A 20,369-nucleotide genomic window follows, 5' to 3' on the forward strand; every position below is an offset into this window, starting at 1 on the left:
GCACCTCCTAGTGTCCCAGAGGAGTAACGACACCTACCTGATACACAGCACCCCCTAGTGTCGGTGAGGAGGCAGCGACACCTTTCTGGTGCCCCGGGAGGAGGGCAACGATGCCACCTGCTCTCGAGCACTCCCTAGTGTCCAGGAGGTGGTATTGACGCACCTCTGCATGTCAGCGCCCACATAGAGTCTCTCCCCGTGGGCATCACCCCCCCCTCCCCCCACCCCGCCACTCAGCAGGCCTGCCCCCCCAGGCCCTGCCCCTCGGCCTCTCCCCGGGCGGGTTGGTGTGGATGCGCTGGTGCCGCAGCAGGTTGGAGGAGTACATGAACCGCTTGCCGCAGCGGGGGGTGCAGCGGAAAAAGGGCCGCTCGTCGGTGTGCACCCTCTCGTGTTGGGTCAGCTCCTTGGCGCTCTTGAAGCGCTTGGCGCAGCGGGGGCAGGCGTAGGGCCGGCGGTCGGTGTGCACCCGCTGGTGGGTCAGCATGTCGGAGCTGCGGGTGAAGCGCTTGCCGCAGCGGGCGCAGGTGAAGGGCCGCTCCCCCGTGTGGATGCGCTGGTGCATCATCAGCGCCTTGGAGCGCTTGAAGCCCTTGCGGCAGTCGGGGCAGGGGTAGGGGCGCTCGTAGTCGGTGTGGACCCGGTGGTGGGTCATCAGCTTGGAGGAGCAGGTGAAGCCCTTGCCGCAGAGGGCGCAGGTGAAGGGCCGCTCGCCGGTGTGGACCCGCTGGTGGGTCAGCAGGTTGGAGGATTGGGTGAAGCCCTTGCCGCAGACGGAGCAGGTGAAGGGGCGCTCGCCGGTGTGGACCCGCTGGTGGGTCTCCAGCTCCGACGGGTAGTTGAAGCGCTTGCCGCAGTCGCCGCACTGCACGGTACGGCTGAGCGCCCGTGTGGGCTGCGCCGGTGCCGGGCCAGGTTGGAGGAGCGTCCGAAAGATGCGGCCACACGCGCCGCAGGGGTACAGCTTCCCGGGCGGGGGGCCGGCCTTCCGCGGGCGGGGGCTGACGGGGGGGGGGGGAGGAAGGGGAAGGAAGCGGCGGCCCAGGCAGGGCAGGCCGGGGGGCGAGGGGTAGAGGTAGTGGAAGGGGGGAGGGGTAGGAGGTGGGATAGGGGAGGGGGAGGGGGACTTGGGCCGGGGCGCAGCGGCGGTGGTCGTCTTGATCGGAGGACTGCCGGAAGGCCAGGCCGCAGCCCGAGCAGATGTACAGCTTGTACCGGCCCGGGGTCGCAGGCCTCATCCCTCCGGAGAGTGCCGGGCAACTCCCGGCACGGGCTCCCCAATCTGGAGCCACAATCCCTGCAATGCAAGAGGGGGGAGGGGGTTAGACAAGGCTGGGGGGAGGGGGGTCTTGTAGAAATATAACATTCTTAAGTGATTGGATGGGCTAGGTGCAGGATGAGAGAGAGGAGGGGGAGAGAGGAGAGGGGGAGAGAGGAGGGGGAGAGAGTGGAGAGGAGGGGGAGAGAGTGGAGAGGGGGAGAGAGAGGAGGGAGGGAGTGGAGGAGAGGTGGAGGGGGGAGAGAGGAGGAGGGGGAGAGAGAGAAAGGGGGAGAGAGAGAGGAGGGGGAGAGAGAGGAAGGGGAGAGAGTAGAGGGGGGGAGAGAGGAGGGGGATGAGAGAGTGGAGAGGAGGGGGAGAGAGTGGAGAGGGAGAGAGAGGAGGGAGAGAGTGGAGGAGAGGAGGGGGAGAGGAGGGGGAGAGAGGAGGGGGAGGAGAGAGGGAGGGGGAGGAGAGGAGGGGGGAGAGGTGGGAGGGGGAAACAAAGAAATTAGGGTGCAGGAGTAGAGGCTATTCGGCCCTTCAAGCCTGCACCGCCATTCAATATGATCATGGCTGATCATCCAACTCAGTATTCCGTACCTGCCTTCTCTCCATACCCCCTGATCCCCTTAGCCACAAGGGCCACATCTAACTCCCTCTTAAATATAGCCAATGAACTGTGGCCTTGACTACCCTCTGTGGCAGAGAGTTCCAGAGATTCACCACTCTCTGTGTGAAAAAAGTTCTTCTCATCTCGGTTTTAAAGGATTTCCCCCTTATCCTTAAGCTGTGACCCCTTGTCCTGGACTTCCCCAACATCGGGAACAATCTTCCTGCAAGGGGAGAGAGGAGGGGGGAGAGGAGGGGAGGGGGAGAGAGTGGAGGGGGAGAGAGAGAGAAAGAGGAGAGGTAGAGGGGAGGGAGAGAGATAGAGTGAGAGAGAGAGAGTGAAGGGGAGGGGGAGAGAGAGAGAAAGGGGAGGGAGTGGAGGGGGGAGGAGAGAGTGGAGGGGGAGAGAGGAAGGGGAAAGAGTGGAAGGGGAGAGAGTGGAAGGGGAGAGAGAGAGAGAAAGGGGAGGGAGTGGAGAGGGAGAGGAGGAGGGGGGAGAGCGTGGAGGGGGAGAGTGGAAGGGGAGAGAGGGGAGGGGGAGAGAGAGAAAGGGGAGGGAGTGGAGGGGGAGAGAGGAGGGGAGAGAGTGGAGGGGGAGAGAGAGAAACGGGAGGGAGTGGAGCGGGAAACATAGAAACATAGAAATTAGGTGCAGGAGTAGAGGCCATTCGGCCCTTCGAGCCTGCACCGCCATTCAATATGATCATGGCTGATCATCCAACTCAGTATCCCGTACCAGCCTTCTCTCCATACCCCCGATCCCCTTAGCCACAAGGGCCACATCTAACTCCCTCTTAAATATAGCCAATGAACTGGCCTCAACTACCCTCTGTGGCAGAGAGTTCCAGAGATTCACCACTCTCTGTGTGAAAAATGTTCTTCTCATCTCGGTTTTAAAGGATTTCCCCCTTATCCTTAAGCTGTGACCCCTTGTCCTGGACTTCCCCAACATCGGGAACAATCTTCCTGCATCTAGCCTGTCCAACCCCTTAAGAATTTTGTAAGTTTCTATAAGATCCCCTCTCAATCTCCTAAAATTCTAGAGAGTATAAACCAAGTCTATCCAGTCTTTCTTCATATGACAGTCCTGACATCCCAGGAATCAGGATGAGAGAGAGGAGGGAGAGAGTGGAGGGGGAGAGAGTGGAGAGGGAGAGAGTGGAGGGGGAGAGAGAGAGAAAGGGGAGGGAGAGAGGAAGGGGAGGGAGAGAGGAAGGGGAGGGAGAGAGACGGGGGGAGTGAGGGAAAGGCACGGGGGTGGAAGGGAGGGAGGGAGGGAGGGGGAGCGATCTCCCCACCCCTGTCCCATTGTGATATCATATGTAAATGATCCATTGTGCTTGTATATCTATGAGATGGCACTGTGACTCATGCAGCAGTTTGGGTTTAGTGGGACCACGTGAAGGTCCCTGGTGTTGTGGGAGTCCAGATGGCACAAAGCTGGGTGGCTGTGTGAACTGTGGGGAGGACAACAGACAATAGGCAACAGGTGCAGGAGGAGGCCATTCGGCCCTTCGAGCCAGCACCACAATCAGTACCCCGTTCCTGCCTTCTCCCCATATCCCCTGACTCCACTAACTTTAAGAGCTCTATCTAACTATGTCTTGAAAGCATCCAGAGAATTGGCCTCCACTGCCTTCTGTGGCAGATAATTCCACAAACTCGCAACTCTCTGGGTGAAAATGTTTTTCCTCATCTCCGTTCTAAATGCCCTTTTTCTTAATCTGTGGCCCCTGGTTCTGGACTCCCCCAACATTGGGAACATGTTTCCTGACTCTAGCGTGTCCAATCCCTTAATAATCTTATATGTTTTAATAACATTCCCTCTCATCCTTCTTAGTTCCATAGTGTACAAGCCCAGCCGACTCATTATTTCAAATTGAGACAATGACAATAAATTTGAATACAATACAATACAATACAATTCATTATATGTCAGTCCCACCATCCCGGGAATTAACCTGGTAAACCTACGCTGCACTCCCTCAATAGCAAGAATGTCCTTCCTCAAATTAGGGGACCAAAACTGTACACAATACTCCAGGTGTGGTCTCACTAGGGCCCTGTACAACTGCAGAAGGACCTCTTTGCTCCTATACTCAACTCCTCTTGTTATGAAGGATATTTTCCACACAGATGGTGGTGGGTGTATGGAACGAGCTGCCGGAGGAGATAGTTGAGGCTGGGACTATCACAACGTTTAAAAGACACTTAAACAGGTACGTGGATAGGACAGGTTTAGAGGGGTATGGGGCCGAATGTGGGCAGGTGGGACTAGTGTAGATGGGGCATGTTAGTTGGCATGGGAGAGTTGGGCCGAAGGGCCTTTGTTTGTGCCGTGGGACTCTGCTGAATTATTATCTTTTGCGGACTTTGGTATTTTCAAGAGTCAAGAGAGTTTATTGTCATGTGTCCCAGATAGGACAAGGCATTCTTGCTTGCTGCAGCACAACATAATATGTAAACATAATACAGAACAGGAGATAAAAGTTCAGTGTGTCTGTATACCATAGACCATATATATTCACACAGAGAGTGGTGAATCTCTGGAACTCTCTGCCACAGAGGGTAGTCGAGGCCAGTTCATTGGCTATATTTAAGAGGGAGTTAGATGTGGCCCGTGTGGCTAAGGGGATCAGGGGGTATGGAGAGAAGGCAGGTACGGGATACTGAGTTGGATGATCAGCCATGATCATATTGAATGGCGGTGCAGGCTCGAAGGGCCGAATGGCCTACTCCTGCACCTAATTTCTATGTTTCTATATATATACAATAAATAAACAGATAAAGTGCAATTGTATAAATAGACTGCTATTGTTCAGAGCTTATTTGATGTCGTGTATACCTAGATGGCTATTTTGCACGTTTATTGATTAACCTGCAGCAGGTAAGAATTTGTAGGAAGAAACTGCAGTTGCTGGTTTACACCGAAGATAGACGCAACATTTTGGAGTAACTCAGCGGGTCAGGCAGCATCTCTGGCAATGTTGCATGACCCTCTGAGTTACTCCAGCATGTTGTGTCCATTTGCAGGTAAGGGTTTGGTTGTTCCAATGGTACCTGTGTCAATTGAACACGCCTGACTCTTGAGAAGTTGAGATGCAGCATGAGGACGTGCTGACAGGGACGTGACGGGCGATGGAGGAATGCACGCTCTGTTTGGGCTGCTCCTGTCAATGCATGGTTACAAGGGCGCATTGCATTTGCAATGGCTGCATTGTAATGGGAGATGCATTTTGCAATGGCTGCATTGTAATGGGAGGTGCATTTTGCAATGGCTACATTATAATGGGAGATGCAATTTGCAATGGCTGCATTGTAATGGAAGATGCAATTTGCAATGGTTGCATTGTAATGGGAGATGCAATTTGCAATGGTTGCATTGTAATGGGAGATGCATTTTGCAATGGCTGCATTGTAATGGGAGATGCATTTTGCAATGGTTGCATTGCAAAGGGAGAGGTTGAGCAAGGGGGGCGGGGGGGGTGGTTGTGGTGAGCGCTCTCGGATACTCACGGCAGAAGCGACAGCAAGGTCTTTGTCCCTTTAAACTGACTCCACACACACAGGGCTCTCAGCAACCGCAGGGCCCCCTGTTTAAAGTCCCAGCCACCGAATTCCGATGCAATGCAACAAATGCAACCATCCCCTCACCGGCCCGGGTGCATTGACCGTCGGGCAGTATTTAAAACCAGACTCCGAGGCCGCTCGGCCGCGCAATCGACCTCCTCCCCCATCGCAGACAATGAGTCCCGGGCCCGCTGACGTCATCCATTGGCTGCGCCTGCGCGGCGCTCACGTTCACTCCGGAACGTGTGATTGTCTGCGCATGCGTTGTACTACACGCACAGGCGGATGTGAACTACATCTCCCGGCGTGCATTGCGCAGCCAATAGACAATAGGTGCAGGAGTAGAGGCCATTCAGCCCTTCTAGCCAGCACCATCATTCAATGTGATCATGGCTGACCATCCCCAATCAGTACCCCGTTCCTGCCTTCTCCCGTATCTCTTGATTCCGTAAGCCCCAAGAACTGCAAAAGACTAAATATTAATATTTGTTCAAGAAGGAACTGCAGATGCTGGGAAAGTAGACAAAAATGCTGGAGTAACTCAGCGGGTGAGACAGCATCTATGGAGCGAAGGAAATAGCCAACGTTTCGAGCGTAGTAGCAAGAAACCAGAGGATTGGGAAACTTTCAAAGGGCAACAGAAGTTAACAAAAAGGGCTATACGGTGTGACAAGGGTAAGCTGGCCAAGAATACAAAGAAGGACAGGAAAAGCTTCTTTAGGTATGTTAAGGGAAAAAGAGTAGCAAAGTCAAATGTGGGTCCCTTGAAAACAGAAACAGGTGAAATTATTATGGGCAACAAGGAAATGGCAGAAGAGTTGAACAGGTACTTCGGATCTGTCTTCACTAGCGAAGACACAAACAATTTCCCAGATTTACTAGTGGACAGAGGATCTAGGGAGACAGAGGAACTGAAGAAAATTTGCAATTGGTGAGAAATAGTATTGGGTAGACTGATGGGACTGAAGGCTGATAAATCCCCAGGGCCTGACGGTCTGCATCCCAGGGTACTTAAGGAGGTGGCTCTAGAAATCGTGGACGCATTGGTGATCATTTTCCAATGTTCTATAGATCCAGGATCAGTTCCTGTGGATTGGACTGTAGCTAATGTTATCCCACTGTTCAAGAAAGGAGGGAGACAAAAAGCAGGGAATTATAGACCAGTTAGCCTGACATCGGTGGTGGGGAAGATGCTGGAGTCAATTATAAAAGATGAAATAGCGGCACATTTGGATAGCAGTAACAGGATCGGTCCAAGTCAGCATGGATTTATGAAGGGGAAATCCTGCTTGACTAATCTTCTGGAATTTTTTGAGGATGTGACAAGTAATATCGATAAGGGAGAGCCAATGGATGTAATGTATCTGAACTTACAGAAAGCCTTTGATAGCAGATGAATGGGCAAAATTAGGGCACATGGTATTGGGGGTAGGGTATTCAGATTCAATCTTTATTGTCATTGTGCAGTGTACAGTACAGAGACAACGAAATGCAATTAGCATCTCACCCAGAAGAGCGAACATAGAGTAATGAGCAGTAAAATATACATATACGTACAAACAGTAGTAGTCCAATTTTTCTGGGGGAAGGAGTGTCCAGGGGGTGGAGGGTGGTGGTGGGGTGACTAGCAATCACCAAGGTGCAGAGTTAAGTAGTGTAACAGCCGCAGGGAAGAAGCTGTTCCTGACTGATTCCTGGGATGTCAGGACTTTCATATGGAGAAAGACTGGATAGACTCGCCTTGTACTCGATAGAATTTAGAAGATTGAGGGGGGATCTTATAGAAACTTACAAAATTCTTAAGGGGTTGGACAGGCTAGATGCTGGAAGATTGTTCCCAATGTTGGGGAAGTCCAGGGCAAGGGGTCACAGTTTAAGGATAAGGGGGAAATCCTTTAAAACCGAGATGAGAAGAACTTTTTTCACACAGAGAGTGGTGAATCTCTGGAACTCTCTGGCCACAGAGGGTAGTTGAGGCCAGTTCATTGGCTATATTTAAGAGGGAGTTAGATGTGGCCCTTGTGGCTAAGGGGGTCAGAGGGTATGGAGAGAAGACAGGTACGGGATACTGAGTTGGATGATCAGCCCTGATCATATTGAATGGCGGTGCAGGCTCGAAGGGCCGAATGGCCTACTCCTGCACCTAATTTCTATGTTCTATAAGCTTTTCCCACACTGAGAGTAGGGAAGATTCAAACAAGGGGACATGACTTGAGAATTAAGGGACAGAAGTTTAGGGGTAAACATGAGGGGGAACTTCTTTACTCAGAGAGTGATGGCGGTGTGGAATGAGCTTCCAGTGAAGGTGGTGGAGCCAGGTTCGCTTTTATCATTTAAAAATAAATTGGATAATTATATGGACGGGAAAGGAATGGAGGGTTATGGTCTGAGCGCAGGTAGATGGGACTAGGGGAGAATACGTGTTCGGCACGGACTAGAAGGGTCGAGATGGCCTGTTTCCGTGCTGTAATTGTTATATGGTTATATGAGGAAACACTTTTTCTCACAGAGAGTGGTGAGTCTGTAGAATTCTCTGCCTCAGAGGGCAGTGGAGGCCGGTTATCTGGATACTTTCAAGAGAGAGCTAGATAGGGCTCTTAACGATTGCGGAGTCAGGGGATATGGGGAGAAGGCAGGAACGGGGTACTGATTGTGGATGATCAGCCATGATCACATTGAATGGCGGTGCTGGCTCGAAGGGCCGAATGGCCTACTCCTGCACCTGTTGTACTATATTTCTTATTTACCTTATCCCTAACCATTCTGAGGAAGGGTCTTGACCCGAAACATCACCCTTTCCTCCTCTCCAGAGATGCTACCTGCCTGTCCTGCTGAGTTAATCCAGCTCTTTGAGTCTATCTTCGGTTTAAACCAGCATCTGCAGTTCCTTCTTACACATTTTAACTCCCCTTCCCATTTCCACACTGACATTTCCCACTCCGACCTCAACATAAATGTCCGAGACTCCAAAAATCGTAAGACTACGTAAGGCTGTTCTCTGCACTGAAAATAAATAAATCAGATTTAAGGGCTTCAATGAAAGAGGATCTGGAAGAAGCAATTCTGTTCCGAAGGACAAGTTATTAGTAAAGTTTAGGTATGTTTAAGCAACAACTGCAGACGCTGGTAAAATCGAAGGTAGACAAAAATGCTGGAGAAACTCAGCGGGTGAGGCAGCATCTATGGAGCGAAGGAATAGGTGACATTTCGGGTCGAGACCCTTCTATCATCAGGACTGATGTGGGGGGGGGGGGGTCGAAAAAAAAGAAAAAGAAGAAGAGGCGGAGACAGTAGGCCTGTGGAGAGCTGGGAAGGGGAGGGGAAGGGAGGGAGAAAGCAGGGACTACCTGAAATGGGAGAGGTCAATGTTCATACCGCGGGGGTGTAAACTACCCAAGCGAAATATGAGGTGCTGCTCCTCCAATTTGCGGTGGGACTCACTCTGGCCATGGAGGAGGCCCCAGGACAGAATGGTCGGATTCGGAATGGGAGGGGGAGTTGAAGTGCTGAGCCACCGGGAGATCAGGTTGGTTATTGGATATTAATTTTAGATATGTACTTTTTAGCAAACTCTGCAATTAGTTTAAATTTCAATTGGACTTGAGAAAAAAAGTTTCGTCATAATTTATTAAATTTTGGAGTAATGCTTCTATAAATTTTAGCATAATGAATCATGTTTTTTCCCCTCAAGAATAAACAATAAAAACAGCCACAATAGCATAGCTACAACCGTTAGACTCATAACTCTATACTTGACTGTGTAGCTGAACTCCATGATCAAGTTCGCTGACGACACCACTGTTGTGGGACGAATCACTGATGGGGACGAGTCAGAGTATAGAAGTGAGATCGACCAATTGACCAAATGGTGCCAGCACAATAACCTGGCTCTCAACACCAGCAAAACCAAGGAATTGATTGTGGACTTTGGAAGGAGTAGTATGGGGACCCACAGTCCCGTTTATATCAATGGGTCGATGGTGGAAAGGGTCAAGAACTTCAAATTCCTGGGCGTGCATATTTCCAAAGATCTCTCCGGGTCCCAGCACACTGACGTAATTATAAAGAAGGCACATCAGCGCCTCAACTTCCTGAGAAGATTACGGAGAGTCGGTTTGTCAAGGAGGACTCTCTCGAACATCTATAGGTGCACAGTAGAGAGCATGCTGACCAGTTGCATCGTGGCTTGCTTTGGCAGCTTGAACGTCCAGGAGCGGAAAAGGCTGCACAAAGTTGTAAACACTGCCCAGTCCATCATCGGTTCTGACCTCCCCACCATCGAGGGGATCTATCTACAGTCGCTGCCTTAAAAAGGCTGCCAACTTCATCAAAGTCCCACACCATCCTGGCCACACACTCATCTCCCCGCTGCCATCGGGTAGAAGGTACAGGAGCCTGAAATCTGCAACATCCAGGTTCAGGAACAGTTTCTTCCCCACAGCCATCAAGCTATTAAACACAACATCAAACAAACTCTGAACTATAACAGCCTATTGCACTTTATCTATTTATGTATATACTGTATATATGGTCTATGGTATATGGACACACTGATCGGTTCTGTATTCATGTCTACAATATTCTGTTGTGTTGCAGCAAGCAAGTATTTCATTATCCTATCTGGGACACATGACAATAAACTCTCTTGACTTGAACTTTAAGGACATGGGTTTAAATGGTAATCAGATGATTAATTTAGTTCTTATGAAATGCCGTCTTGTGTATTGTGTGCAGTTTTGGTCTCCTAATTTGAGGAAGGACATTCTTGCTCTTGAGGGAGTGCAGCGTAGGTTCACCAGGTTAATCCCCCGGGATGGCGGGACTGTCATATACGTTGATAGAATGGAGCGGCTTGGCTTGTATACTCTGGAATTTAGAAGGATCTTATTGAAACATATAAGATTATTAAGGGTTCGGACACGCTAGAGGCAGGAATATGTTCCCGATGGTACACAAAAATGCTGGAGAAACTCAGTGGGTGCAGCAGCATCTATGGAGCGAAGGAAATAGGTGAAGTTTCGGGCTGAAACCCTTCTTCAGAAACATCACCTATTTCCTTCGCACCACAGATGTTGCTGCACCCGCTGAGTTTCTCCAGCATTTTTGTGTACCTTCGATTTTTCCAGCATCTGCAGTTCCTTCTTGAACAATATGTTCCCGATGTTGGGGGAGTCCAGAACCAGGGGCCACAATTTAAGAATAAGGGGGAAGCCATTTAGAACAGAGATGAGGAAACCCTTTTTCACCCAGAGAGTGGTGAGTCTGTGGAATTCTCTGCCTCAGTGGGCGGTGGCGGCCGGTTCTCTGGATACTTTCAAGAAAGAATTGCCCTGCCTTTGAAATCAAGCTGTCATAATCATGCACGAATAGTTAGCATTTAAAAAAAAAATATATATAGGCAGAGCAAAGTATATCAAGAGATAACCCTCTTAGAGATAGAGGAGTCATAGAAACATAGAAAATAGGTGCAGGAGTAGAGGCCATTCGGCCCTTCGAGCCTGCACCGCCATTCAATATGATCATGGCTGATCATCCAACTCAGTATCCTGTACCTGCCTTCTCTCCATACCCCCGATCCCCTTAGCCACAAGGGCCACATCTAACTCCCTCTTAAATATAGCCAATGAACTGTGGCCTCAACTACCTTCTGCGGGAGAGAATTCCAGAGATTCACCACTCTCTGTGTGAAAAAAGTTTTCCTCATCTCGGCCCTAAAAGATTTCCCCCTTATCCTTAAACTGTGACCCCTTGTTCTGGACTTCCCCAACATCGGGAACAATCTTCCTGCATCTAGCCTGTCCAACCCCTTAAGAGTCAAGGGATATGGGGAGAAGGCAGGAACGGGGTACTGATTGCGGATGATCAGCCATGATCACATCGAAAGTAGCGGTGCTAGCTCGAAGGGCCGAATGGCCTACTCCTATACTGATTGGGTATTTTAATGTCATCCTAGCAGATGTAGAATGATTATACCTAGGGGTGGGATGTTTTGGCCATCGACTCCACGGCCCTGCTTGCAACATTGAACCCTTTAATTCTAGGCGTGCACAAAACTCCCTCCTCATATCATAGAAAACATAGAAAATAGGTGCAGGAGTAGGCCATTCGGCCCTTCGAGCCTGCACCGCCATATCCTGTCATGTGCCGCCAGACCGTCCAATCAGAGCCCGGATATCCTCCACTTCCGGCTCGTGACGAATGCCCACGCATCCTAGCCCCGACGGGCCGAGTTCCGCCGCCTTCCTCCCCAGACAACAACTGAGGGGGAAAAACACAGAAGAAACTTCCAACCCCCGAATCCCTCAGGGAATGTCCCCGCCCTGCCAGTGAAATCAAGCCATCACAATCGTGCACGATCAGTTAGCATGTTTTTTTTAATATATATATATATATAGACAGAGGGAAGTATATCATGGGATAACACTGATTATTTGGGGGCCTATCTACATTTTTTTTGTTGCTTAAAAAACGACATTTATTTCATTGGAATACATCTTGGTTAACGAGTAAAAGTCCTTGTTTACGGCAGCTGGGGTCTTGCGGACGTCCAGGGGCGGGGGGTGAGATCCCACCGTTCGGAGTTGAGGGGGGAACGGCCGGGGGACGGGAAGCCGTGACTCTGGATTAACCCTGACACCAGCGATCAGACGGAGGAATGACGAAGAGATGGCCCAAGGGGGGGGGGGAGGCTGTGGGGACTGGTGGGCTCGGACCTTGCCTCCCATCCCAAGAATGGACACCACATTCTCGACGGCTAAGGAGGGCTTATATTAGGAACACTGCTCCATCCGTTTCCCACCATGGACGGCTGACCTGCCGAGTTCTACCGGCACTTTGGAGAGGAATGGACAGGCGACGTGTCGGGTCTGGACCCTTCTTTGGACCGATTGAATCAAAAGATAAAGCTGGAAAAAGAGATGGGGGCGGGACAGACTCCAGGACTTGATTACGAAGGGAGGAGGGAGGGAAGTGTCTCCTTAATTTGGAGAATTCAATTTTCTTGTCATTGGGCTGTAAGCTATGAGGAACTGTTCCTCCAGTTTGCGTGCGACTTCACTCCGGCAATGGAGGAGGCCCAGGACAGAAAGATCAGTGTGGGAGTGGGAAGGGGAGTTGAAATGGTTGGCAAGCAGGAGATTCAGCAGGCCTTGGCGGACCGAGCGCAAGTGTGGGGTGAAATGCACGCCCAGTCTAGATACTGGAACAGCAGATGCTGGTTTACAAAAAGTGTCACAATCTCCCTGGAGTAACTTGCACTTCTGGAGAGCATGGGCAGGCAACATTCTAGGTCAGGAGGTAGACAAAATTGCTGGAGAAACTCAGCGGGTGCAGCAGCATCTACGGAGCGAAGAAAATAGGCGATGTTTCGGGCCGAAACCCTTCTTCAGACTGATGGGGGGTGGTAGGGGAGAAAGTTGGAAAGGACAGGTGGGAGTGTTTGCCTTAAGATTCCCTTCCCTCTACAGATGTGGCCTGACCCACTGAGTACCTCCACCGCCTTAGAGGGAATGGACAGATGACGTTTTGAGTCAGGACCCTTCTTCAGACTGATTGGAGAGGGTGGGGGGAGGAAGCTGGAAAAGAGAGATGGGGGCTGGACAAAGCCTGGCAAGTGATAGGTGGACACAAAATGCTGGAGTAACTCAGCGGGACAGGCAGCATCTCTAGAGAGAAGGAATGGGTGATGTTTCAGGTTGAGACCCTTCTTCAGCAGTGAAGGTGGATATAGGTGAGGGAGACACAAGAAACTGAAGATGCTGGAATCATGCATAGAACCCAATTCAGTTAGATGCACAGAATCTCTTGCCCAGAGTGGGGGAATCGAGGACAAGAGGACATGGGTTCAAGGTGAAGGGGAAAAGATTTAATAGGAATCCAATTTTTAAGTAGATGCACAGAATCTCTTGCCCAGAGTGTTATATACTGGTATCGAGGACAAACACAGGCAGGACAGTGGGTTCAAGGTGAAGTGGGAAAAGTTTAATAGGACTCTATCACACTATACTTCTAACACAGAGGGTGGTGGGTGTAGGGTCACGAGCTGCCAGAGGAAGTAGGAGGTGGGACTATCCCGAATTAAAAAAGAGTAATAACGCGGTAATTATTTCAGCATCATGTGTGTTTTTAACCTTTTCTGAATCTACACAGAGGTGCTGTACAGTGCCAGAGCAAGTAGTGGAGGCTGGGACTATCCCGACATTTAAGATATATACACTCAGGTCGGAGGGATATGGACCAAACACAGGCAGGTGGGACTAGTGTAGCAGGGACATGTTGGTCGGTGTGGGCAAGTTGGGCCAAAGGGCCTGTTTCCACACTGTATCACACTATGATTCTAACACAAAGTGCTGGAGTAACTCAGCGGGTCAGACAGCATCTGTGGAGAACATGGATAGGTGACGTTTCACAGAGTGCTGGAGGAACTCAACGGGTCAGGCAGCATCTGTGGAGAACATGGATAGGTGACGTTTCACAGAGTGCTGGAGGAACTCAGCGGGTCAGGCAGCATCTCTGGAGAACGTGGATAGGCGATGTTTTGGGTGGAGAAACTGAAGAAGTGTCCCAACCCTAAACTGTGCCTAGCCACGCTCTCCAGGGATGCTGCCTGACCCGCTGAGTTGCTCAAGTATTTGGTTTCCTTTATCAGAATGACGTCTTGATTACAGGGCATTAGCTATACGGAGAGGCTGGACAGACGGGAATTGTTTCTCTGGAATGTCAGAGGCTCATGGGGAAACTTCATAGAAGAAAATATAATTATAAAGGGCATTGACAGTGAAGACAGTCAGATCCCTTTAGTTGAGGGTTAAATTATGAAAGCATGTTTTTAAGATCATAATGATCTTAAAACCAACCAAAACCAAGGATGAGAGGCGATCTTATTGAAACATATAAGATTATGAAGGGTTTGGACACGCTAGAGGCAGGAAACATGTTCCCGATGTTGGGGGAGTCCAGAACCAGGGGCCACAGTTTAAAAATAAGGGGTTGGCCATTTAGAACGGAGACGAGGAAACACTTTTTCACCCAGAGAGTTGTGAGTCTGTGGAATTCTCTGCCTCAGAGGGCGGTGGAGGCCGGTTCTTGGGATACTTTCAAGAGAGAGCTAGATAGAGCTCTTAAAGATAGCGGACGCAGGGGATATGGGGAGAAGGCAGGAACGGGGCACTGGCTGGGGATGATCCAGCATTTTGTGTCTATCTTAAGTCTACTCCGCCATTCAATCATGGCTGATTCACCTTTCCCTTCTGACTCCATCCTCCTGCCTTCTACCCATAACCTCTTTAGTTTCATTTAGTTTAGAGATACAGCACGGAAACAGGCCCTTCGGCCCTCTGCGTCTGTGCCGACCAGCGATCCCCGCACATTAACACTATCCTACACACACTGGGGACAATTTTTCCATTGATACCAAGCCAATTAACCTACAAACCTGCGCATCTTTGGAGCGTGGGAGGAAACCGAAGATCTCGGAGAAAACCCACGCAGGTCACGGGGAGAACGTGCAAACTCCGTGCAGACAGGCACCCGTAGCCGGACACGCTAGAGGCAGGAAACATGTTCCCGATGTTGGGGGAGTCCTGAACCAGGGGGCACACACAGTTTAAGAATAAGGGGTCGGCCATTTAGAACGGAGTTGAGGAAAACATTTTCGCCCAGAGAGTTGTGAGTTTGTGGAATTCTCTGCCTCAGAGGGCGGTGGAAGCCGGTTCTCTGGATACTTTCAAGAGAGAGTTAGATAGGGCTCTTAAAGATAGCGGAGTCAGGGGGATATGGGGAGAAGGCAGGAACGGGGTACTGACTGTGGATGGTCAGCCATGATCACAGTGAATGGCGGTGCTGGCTCGAAGGGCCGAATGGCCTCCTCCTGCACCTGTTGTCTTTGTGGTGCACACATGGTGAGTGGTGGGGAAGGGATGGTACATGTGAAAACGCAAGGTGATGGCACGGCCAGGACTTCACCACACTGCCATACGGTGATGGTTTGCGGCGAGCATGTGGCGGACATTCCCCGGCAGGGAGAGAGTCTGGGACTGTTCTTCGGGAGAGAAGGGGATTGAACAGGGCGCTGTTGGGGGGTTGGGTGGTGGGGGTTTCTCCTTCAATCCCTCCCCCTCAGCGTGATGGAGCCGGACACATCCTCGCGAGCCTTGCCCCTCCCCGCCACTTCAGTGGGGAACGGCAGCTTCCGCGGGAGCTGGAGTGTGAGGGGGGGTGTGGGTAGTGGTACCGCCCCCCTCACCCGCGCCCGGGGACCCCGCCTCCTCGGGTGCCGGCAGGCCAGCCTCGGGGGAGGGGGCAGGACCGGGACCGTCCAGCTCCGCGTTGGAGGAGAGGCCGCCGGGCGCGGGGGGGAAATCGCCGGCGTTGTCCGGCGCTGCCTCCCCGCCGTGCGTGGCTCGGTGAGCCCGGAGCGCCGAGGGACGTCCGAACACCTGGCTGCACTCGGGGCACGGGTGTGCACGGCGGCGCGCCAGCAGGGGGCGGCCGAAGGCCTTGCCGCGGGCAAACGGCCTCTCGCTGCCGTGAGCGCACCTGTGCAGCAAGAGCCCCGACGAGCGGGCAAAGGCCTTGCCGCAGTCGGCGCAGGAATACGGGCGCTCACCGGCGTGCAGCCGCCGGTGTGCCAGCAGGCCGGAGGAGCGGGCAAAACGCTCGCCACACAGCTGGCAGGTGAAGGGGCGTTCGGTGCTGTGCACGGCGCGGTGTGCCAGCAGGCTGGAGGAGCGGGCAAAGGCCTTGCCACAGAGCGGGCAGGTGAATGGGCGCTCGCCAGTGTGGACCCGCCGGTGCTCCAGCAGGTGGTCAAGGCGGGTGAAGCCCTTACCACAGGACGGGCAGGGGAAGGGACGCTCACCACTGTGGGTACGCCGGTGCTGCCACAGGCTGGACATGCGGGTGAAACCCTTGCCGCACTCAGCGCACACAAAGGGTCTCTCTCCGGTGTGTATGCGCTGGTGCTCCCGCAGCCCCCGTGCGCTCTTGAAACGCTTGCCGCAGTGGGAGCAGCCGGCGTCGCTCGCCGGTGTGGGTCCGCCGATGCTCCACGAGCTGTCAAACGCCTCACCGCAGTACGGGCAGTCGTACGGCTGGCCACTGGTGTGCACGCGCTGGTGAGACAGGGCATGGGAGGCCATGGCAAAGCGCTCTCCACACACCGGGCTGGGGACGGGACGGTCGCCGGCGTGCACCCGCTGGTGGGACAGCAGCTTGGAGGAGTGGGTGAAGCCCTTGCCGCACTGGGCGCAGGTGAAGGGGCGCTCGCCGGTGTGGGTGCGCTGGTGCTCCAGCAGGCTGTTGGAGCGGGTGAAGCCCTTGCCGCAGTCGCTGCAGGTGTAGGGCCGCTCCCCGGTGTGCAGGCGCCAATGCACCTTCAGGTCTGGCGACGTCTTGAAGCCTTTGCCGCAGTCGGTGCAGGTGAAGGGCCGCTCACCGCTGTGCACCCGCCGGTGACGCAGCAGCCCCGACGACTGGGCAAAGCTCTTGCCGCAGGTGGAGCAGCCAAAGGGCTTCTCGCCCGTGTGCACCCGCTGGTGGATCTTCAGGTCCTGCGCCGTCTTGAAGCCCTTGCCACAGTCGGAGCAGCCGAAGGGCCTCTCGCCGGAGTGCACGCGGTAGTGCCGCAGCAGGCTGTCGTAGCGGGTGAAGCCCTTCCCGCATTCCGAGCAGGCAAAGGGGCGTTCTCCTGTGTGCACCCGCCTGTGGGTCTCCAGCTCGCTCGGGTACTGCCAGGCCTTGCCACACACGTCGCACTCATAACGCTTCTCCTTGTTGTGCCCCGCCATGTGGTCCTCCACTGCAGCCAGCCCCTCGAAGCTCAGCCCGCACACCGAGCAGATGTGGGGGTCTCCGGCAATCAGGCCGCCCTCCATGGCCGCTCACGTCCCTGTCTCTCCGTCCACGGCAACGGCTCCTAAACCCTGCAGGAGGGGAACACAGAGGGTCAACAAGCTGGCAAACAGGACATTACTAACACATATTAGGTGCGTTTATGGCGGAGAAACGGTTATATAATTCTGGGCGGCACAGCTGCTGCCTCACCGCCAGAGACCCGGGTTCAAACCTGACTACGGGTGCTGTCTATACGGAGTTTGTACGTTCTCACCTTGACCTGCGTGGGTTTTTACTCCGGGTGCTCCGATTTCCTCCACCATTTCAAAGACATTCAGGGTTGTAGATTAATCGGCCTCCACAAAATTGTTAAATTGTCCCTAATGTGCGTAGAATAGTGAAAGTGTACGGGGTGATCGCTGGTCGGCGCGGACTCCGTGGGCTGAAAGACCTGTTTCTGCGCTGCATCTCTAAACTAAACAAAACCAAAGAAGGGTCTCGACCCAAAAGGGTCACCCATTCCTTCTCTCCACAGATGCTGCCTGTCCCGCTGAGTTACTCCAGCACTCTGTGTCTATCTTCTCCACAGATGCTGCCTGTCCCGCTGAATTACTCCAGCAATTTATCATAGAGTCATAGTGATACAGCACGGAAACAGGCCCTTCGGCCCAACTCACCCACATCGACCAACATGTCCCATCTACACTAGTCCTACCTGCCCGTGCTTGGTCCATATCCCTCCAAACCTGCCCTATCCATTTACCTGTGCAACTGTTTCTTAGACGATGGGATAGTCTCAGCCTCAACTACCTCCTCTGGCAGCTTGTTCCATACACCCACCACCACCTGTGTGAAAAAATTACCGCTCAGGTTCCTATTAAAGCTTTTCTCCTTCACCTTGAACCCATGTCCTCTGGTCTTCGATTCCCCTACTCTGGGCAAGAGACTCTGTGCATCTATTCCTCTCATGATTTTGTACACCTCTATATATCCCCTCATCGTCCATGGAATAGAGACCCAACATGCTCAACCTCCTCCTATCGCTCACACCCTCTAGTCCAGGTCTATATAAACTGGTGAATGGTTCACCCAAGGGTGAATAAAATTATTTTGGATGATCAGCCATGATCATATTGAATGGCGGTGCAGGCTCGAAGGGCTGAATGGCCTACTCCTGCACCTAATTTCTATGTGTCTATTTCTATGAATGAAGGGTGAACTACATAATTTATTCAGATATTTATATATATTTTTCTGCACTTAAAAAAAGGCATTGCCATGAAAGTGATGAGTAAGCTCTTATTGGTTTAATGGCAGTGGAGCTGAAAATTTGATGTTTTTTTTCTCTCTAACTAATTTTCTAATTTCAAAGTAACAGGATATTACCCAAATTTACTGTATTTTTAGGATGTTCAAAAAGTTGAATAAAACAAACACTTAAGAAATGAGGGTGAACAAAAGTGCTGGATAAACTCAGCGGGTGCGGCAGCATCTATGGAGCGAAGGAAATAGGCGACGTTTTTGGGCCGAAACCCTTCTTCAGAAAGTAGTTAATTTAATTTAACTTAATTTAAGTTTAATTTAACTTCAGAAATTAGTTAATTTATGTTTTTTGCTCATGTGTCAAAATAAATTCTATATAAAATTATACACATTATACAAGATGAAAATTACCAAAAAAACATAAGAAAATGTAGTCATAGAAACATAGAAAACAGGTGCAGGAGGCGGCCATTCGGCCCTTCGAGCCAGCACTGCCATTCATTGTGATCATGGCTGATCGTGTCCTATCAATAACCCGTGCCTGCCTTCTCCCCATATCCCTTGACTCCACTAGCCCCTAGAGCTCTATCTAACGCTCTCTTAAATCCAACCAGTGACTTGGCCTCCACTGCCCTCTGTGGCAGGGAATTCCACAAATTCACAACTCTCTGGGTTAAAAAGTTTTTTCTCACCTCAGTCTTAAATGACCTCCCCTTTATTCTAGGACTGTGTGTGGCCCCTGGTTCTGGACTTGCCCAACATTGGGAACATTTTTCCTGCATCTAGCTTGTCCAGTCCTTTTATAGTTTTATATGTTTCTGTAAACCCCCCCCCCCTCATCCTTCTAAACTCCAGTGAATACAAGCCCAGTCTTTCCTCATATGACAGTCCCACCATCTTAGGGATCAATCTGGTGAACCTGGTCCAGGGTGAATGAAATTATGTGATAAAGACTCAATGGTGAATGACACTGAAGTAGTTTAAGAAGCACCGGTGTAGTCCTTTGTGTCTGTGTTGTTCACCACAGATGCTGCCTGAACTCCCCCTCCATCATCGCTCTCCACCCCCCTCCATCACCACCCCTCCCCCTCTCCCAACCCCCCATCCCCCTCTCATCCCCCCCCCCCTCGCCGCTCCTCCCCCCGTGAGGCGGGTCCGTTTCTCCCTGAGGGGGCAAGGGTGAGGGGGGAAGGGGAGGGATGAGGGGGGGGAGGGGAGTGGGGGTAAGGGGGGGGGGCCGCACCGACCTGGGGGCGTCGAGCATCCGGTAACCCCGTCGAGCCGCTCGTCCGCTCGCTCGCCCGCCCGGGGTCGCGCGCCCTCCGCCCTGACGTGCGCGCCGCCCCCTGCGCCGTGACGTCACCGCCCCCGCCCCGCTCCGCCCACCCTGCGCCGTGACGTCCGACTCACCCCGCCCCCCTGCGCCGTGACGTCCCCGCCCCGCCCACCCTGCGCCGTGACGTCCCCGCCCCCGCCCACCCTGCGCCGTGACGTCCGACTCACCCCGCCCCCCTGCGCCGTGACGTCCCCGCCCCGCCCCCCCTGCGCCGAGACGTCCGACTCACCCCCCCCCCTGCGCCGTGACGTCCGACTCACCCCCCCCCCCCTGTCCCGTGACGTCCCCGCCCCCGCCCCGCCCCCCTGCGCCGTGACGTCCGACTGTCCCCGCCCACCCTGCGCCGTGACGTGTGTGACTCACCCCCCGCCCCCCTGCGCCGTTCCCCTTACCCCCCGCCCCCACCCTACGCCGTGACGTTCTACTCACCCCGCCCCCACCCTGCGCCGTGACGTCACCGCCAATCCGAGGGAAGGACTTGCAAGATGGCGGACTCTC

At 52.6% G+C, this 20,369-nt stretch overlaps 2 protein-coding genes across 2 annotated transcripts; both read right to left on the bottom strand.

Annotated features, from left to right (window-relative positions):
- Positions 1 to 205: 205 nt before the first annotated feature.
- LOC129694361 (zinc finger protein 239-like) lies at positions 206 to 1,238 on the bottom strand. The gene is made up of 2 exons (XM_055631063.1): positions 1,216 to 1,238; positions 206 to 1,169 (listed from the first exon to the last, which is right to left on the bottom strand). The coding sequence occupies exons 1-2, from the start codon at positions 1,236 to 1,238 to the stop codon at positions 206 to 208; spliced, it is 987 nt and encodes a 328-aa protein (XP_055487038.1).
- A 12,430-nt stretch (positions 1,239 to 13,668) lies between these two features.
- LOC129694362 (gastrula zinc finger protein XlCGF57.1-like) lies at positions 13,669 to 19,882 on the bottom strand. Its single transcript, XM_055631064.1, has 2 exons — positions 19,783 to 19,882; positions 13,669 to 17,361 (listed from the first exon to the last, which is right to left on the bottom strand). The coding sequence occupies exon 2, from the start codon at positions 17,311 to 17,313 to the stop codon at positions 15,610 to 15,612; it is 1,704 nt and encodes a 567-aa protein (XP_055487039.1). The 5' UTR covers positions 17,314 to 17,361; positions 19,783 to 19,882; the 3' UTR covers positions 13,669 to 15,609.
- Positions 19,883 to 20,369: the final 487 nt, after the last annotated feature.

Source organism: Leucoraja erinacea, unplaced genomic scaffold, assembly GCF_028641065.1.
Source record: "Leucoraja erinacea ecotype New England unplaced genomic scaffold, Leri_hhj_1 Leri_636S, whole genome shotgun sequence".
Lineage (NCBI taxonomy): Eukaryota > Metazoa > Chordata > Chondrichthyes > Rajiformes > Rajidae > Leucoraja > Leucoraja erinaceus.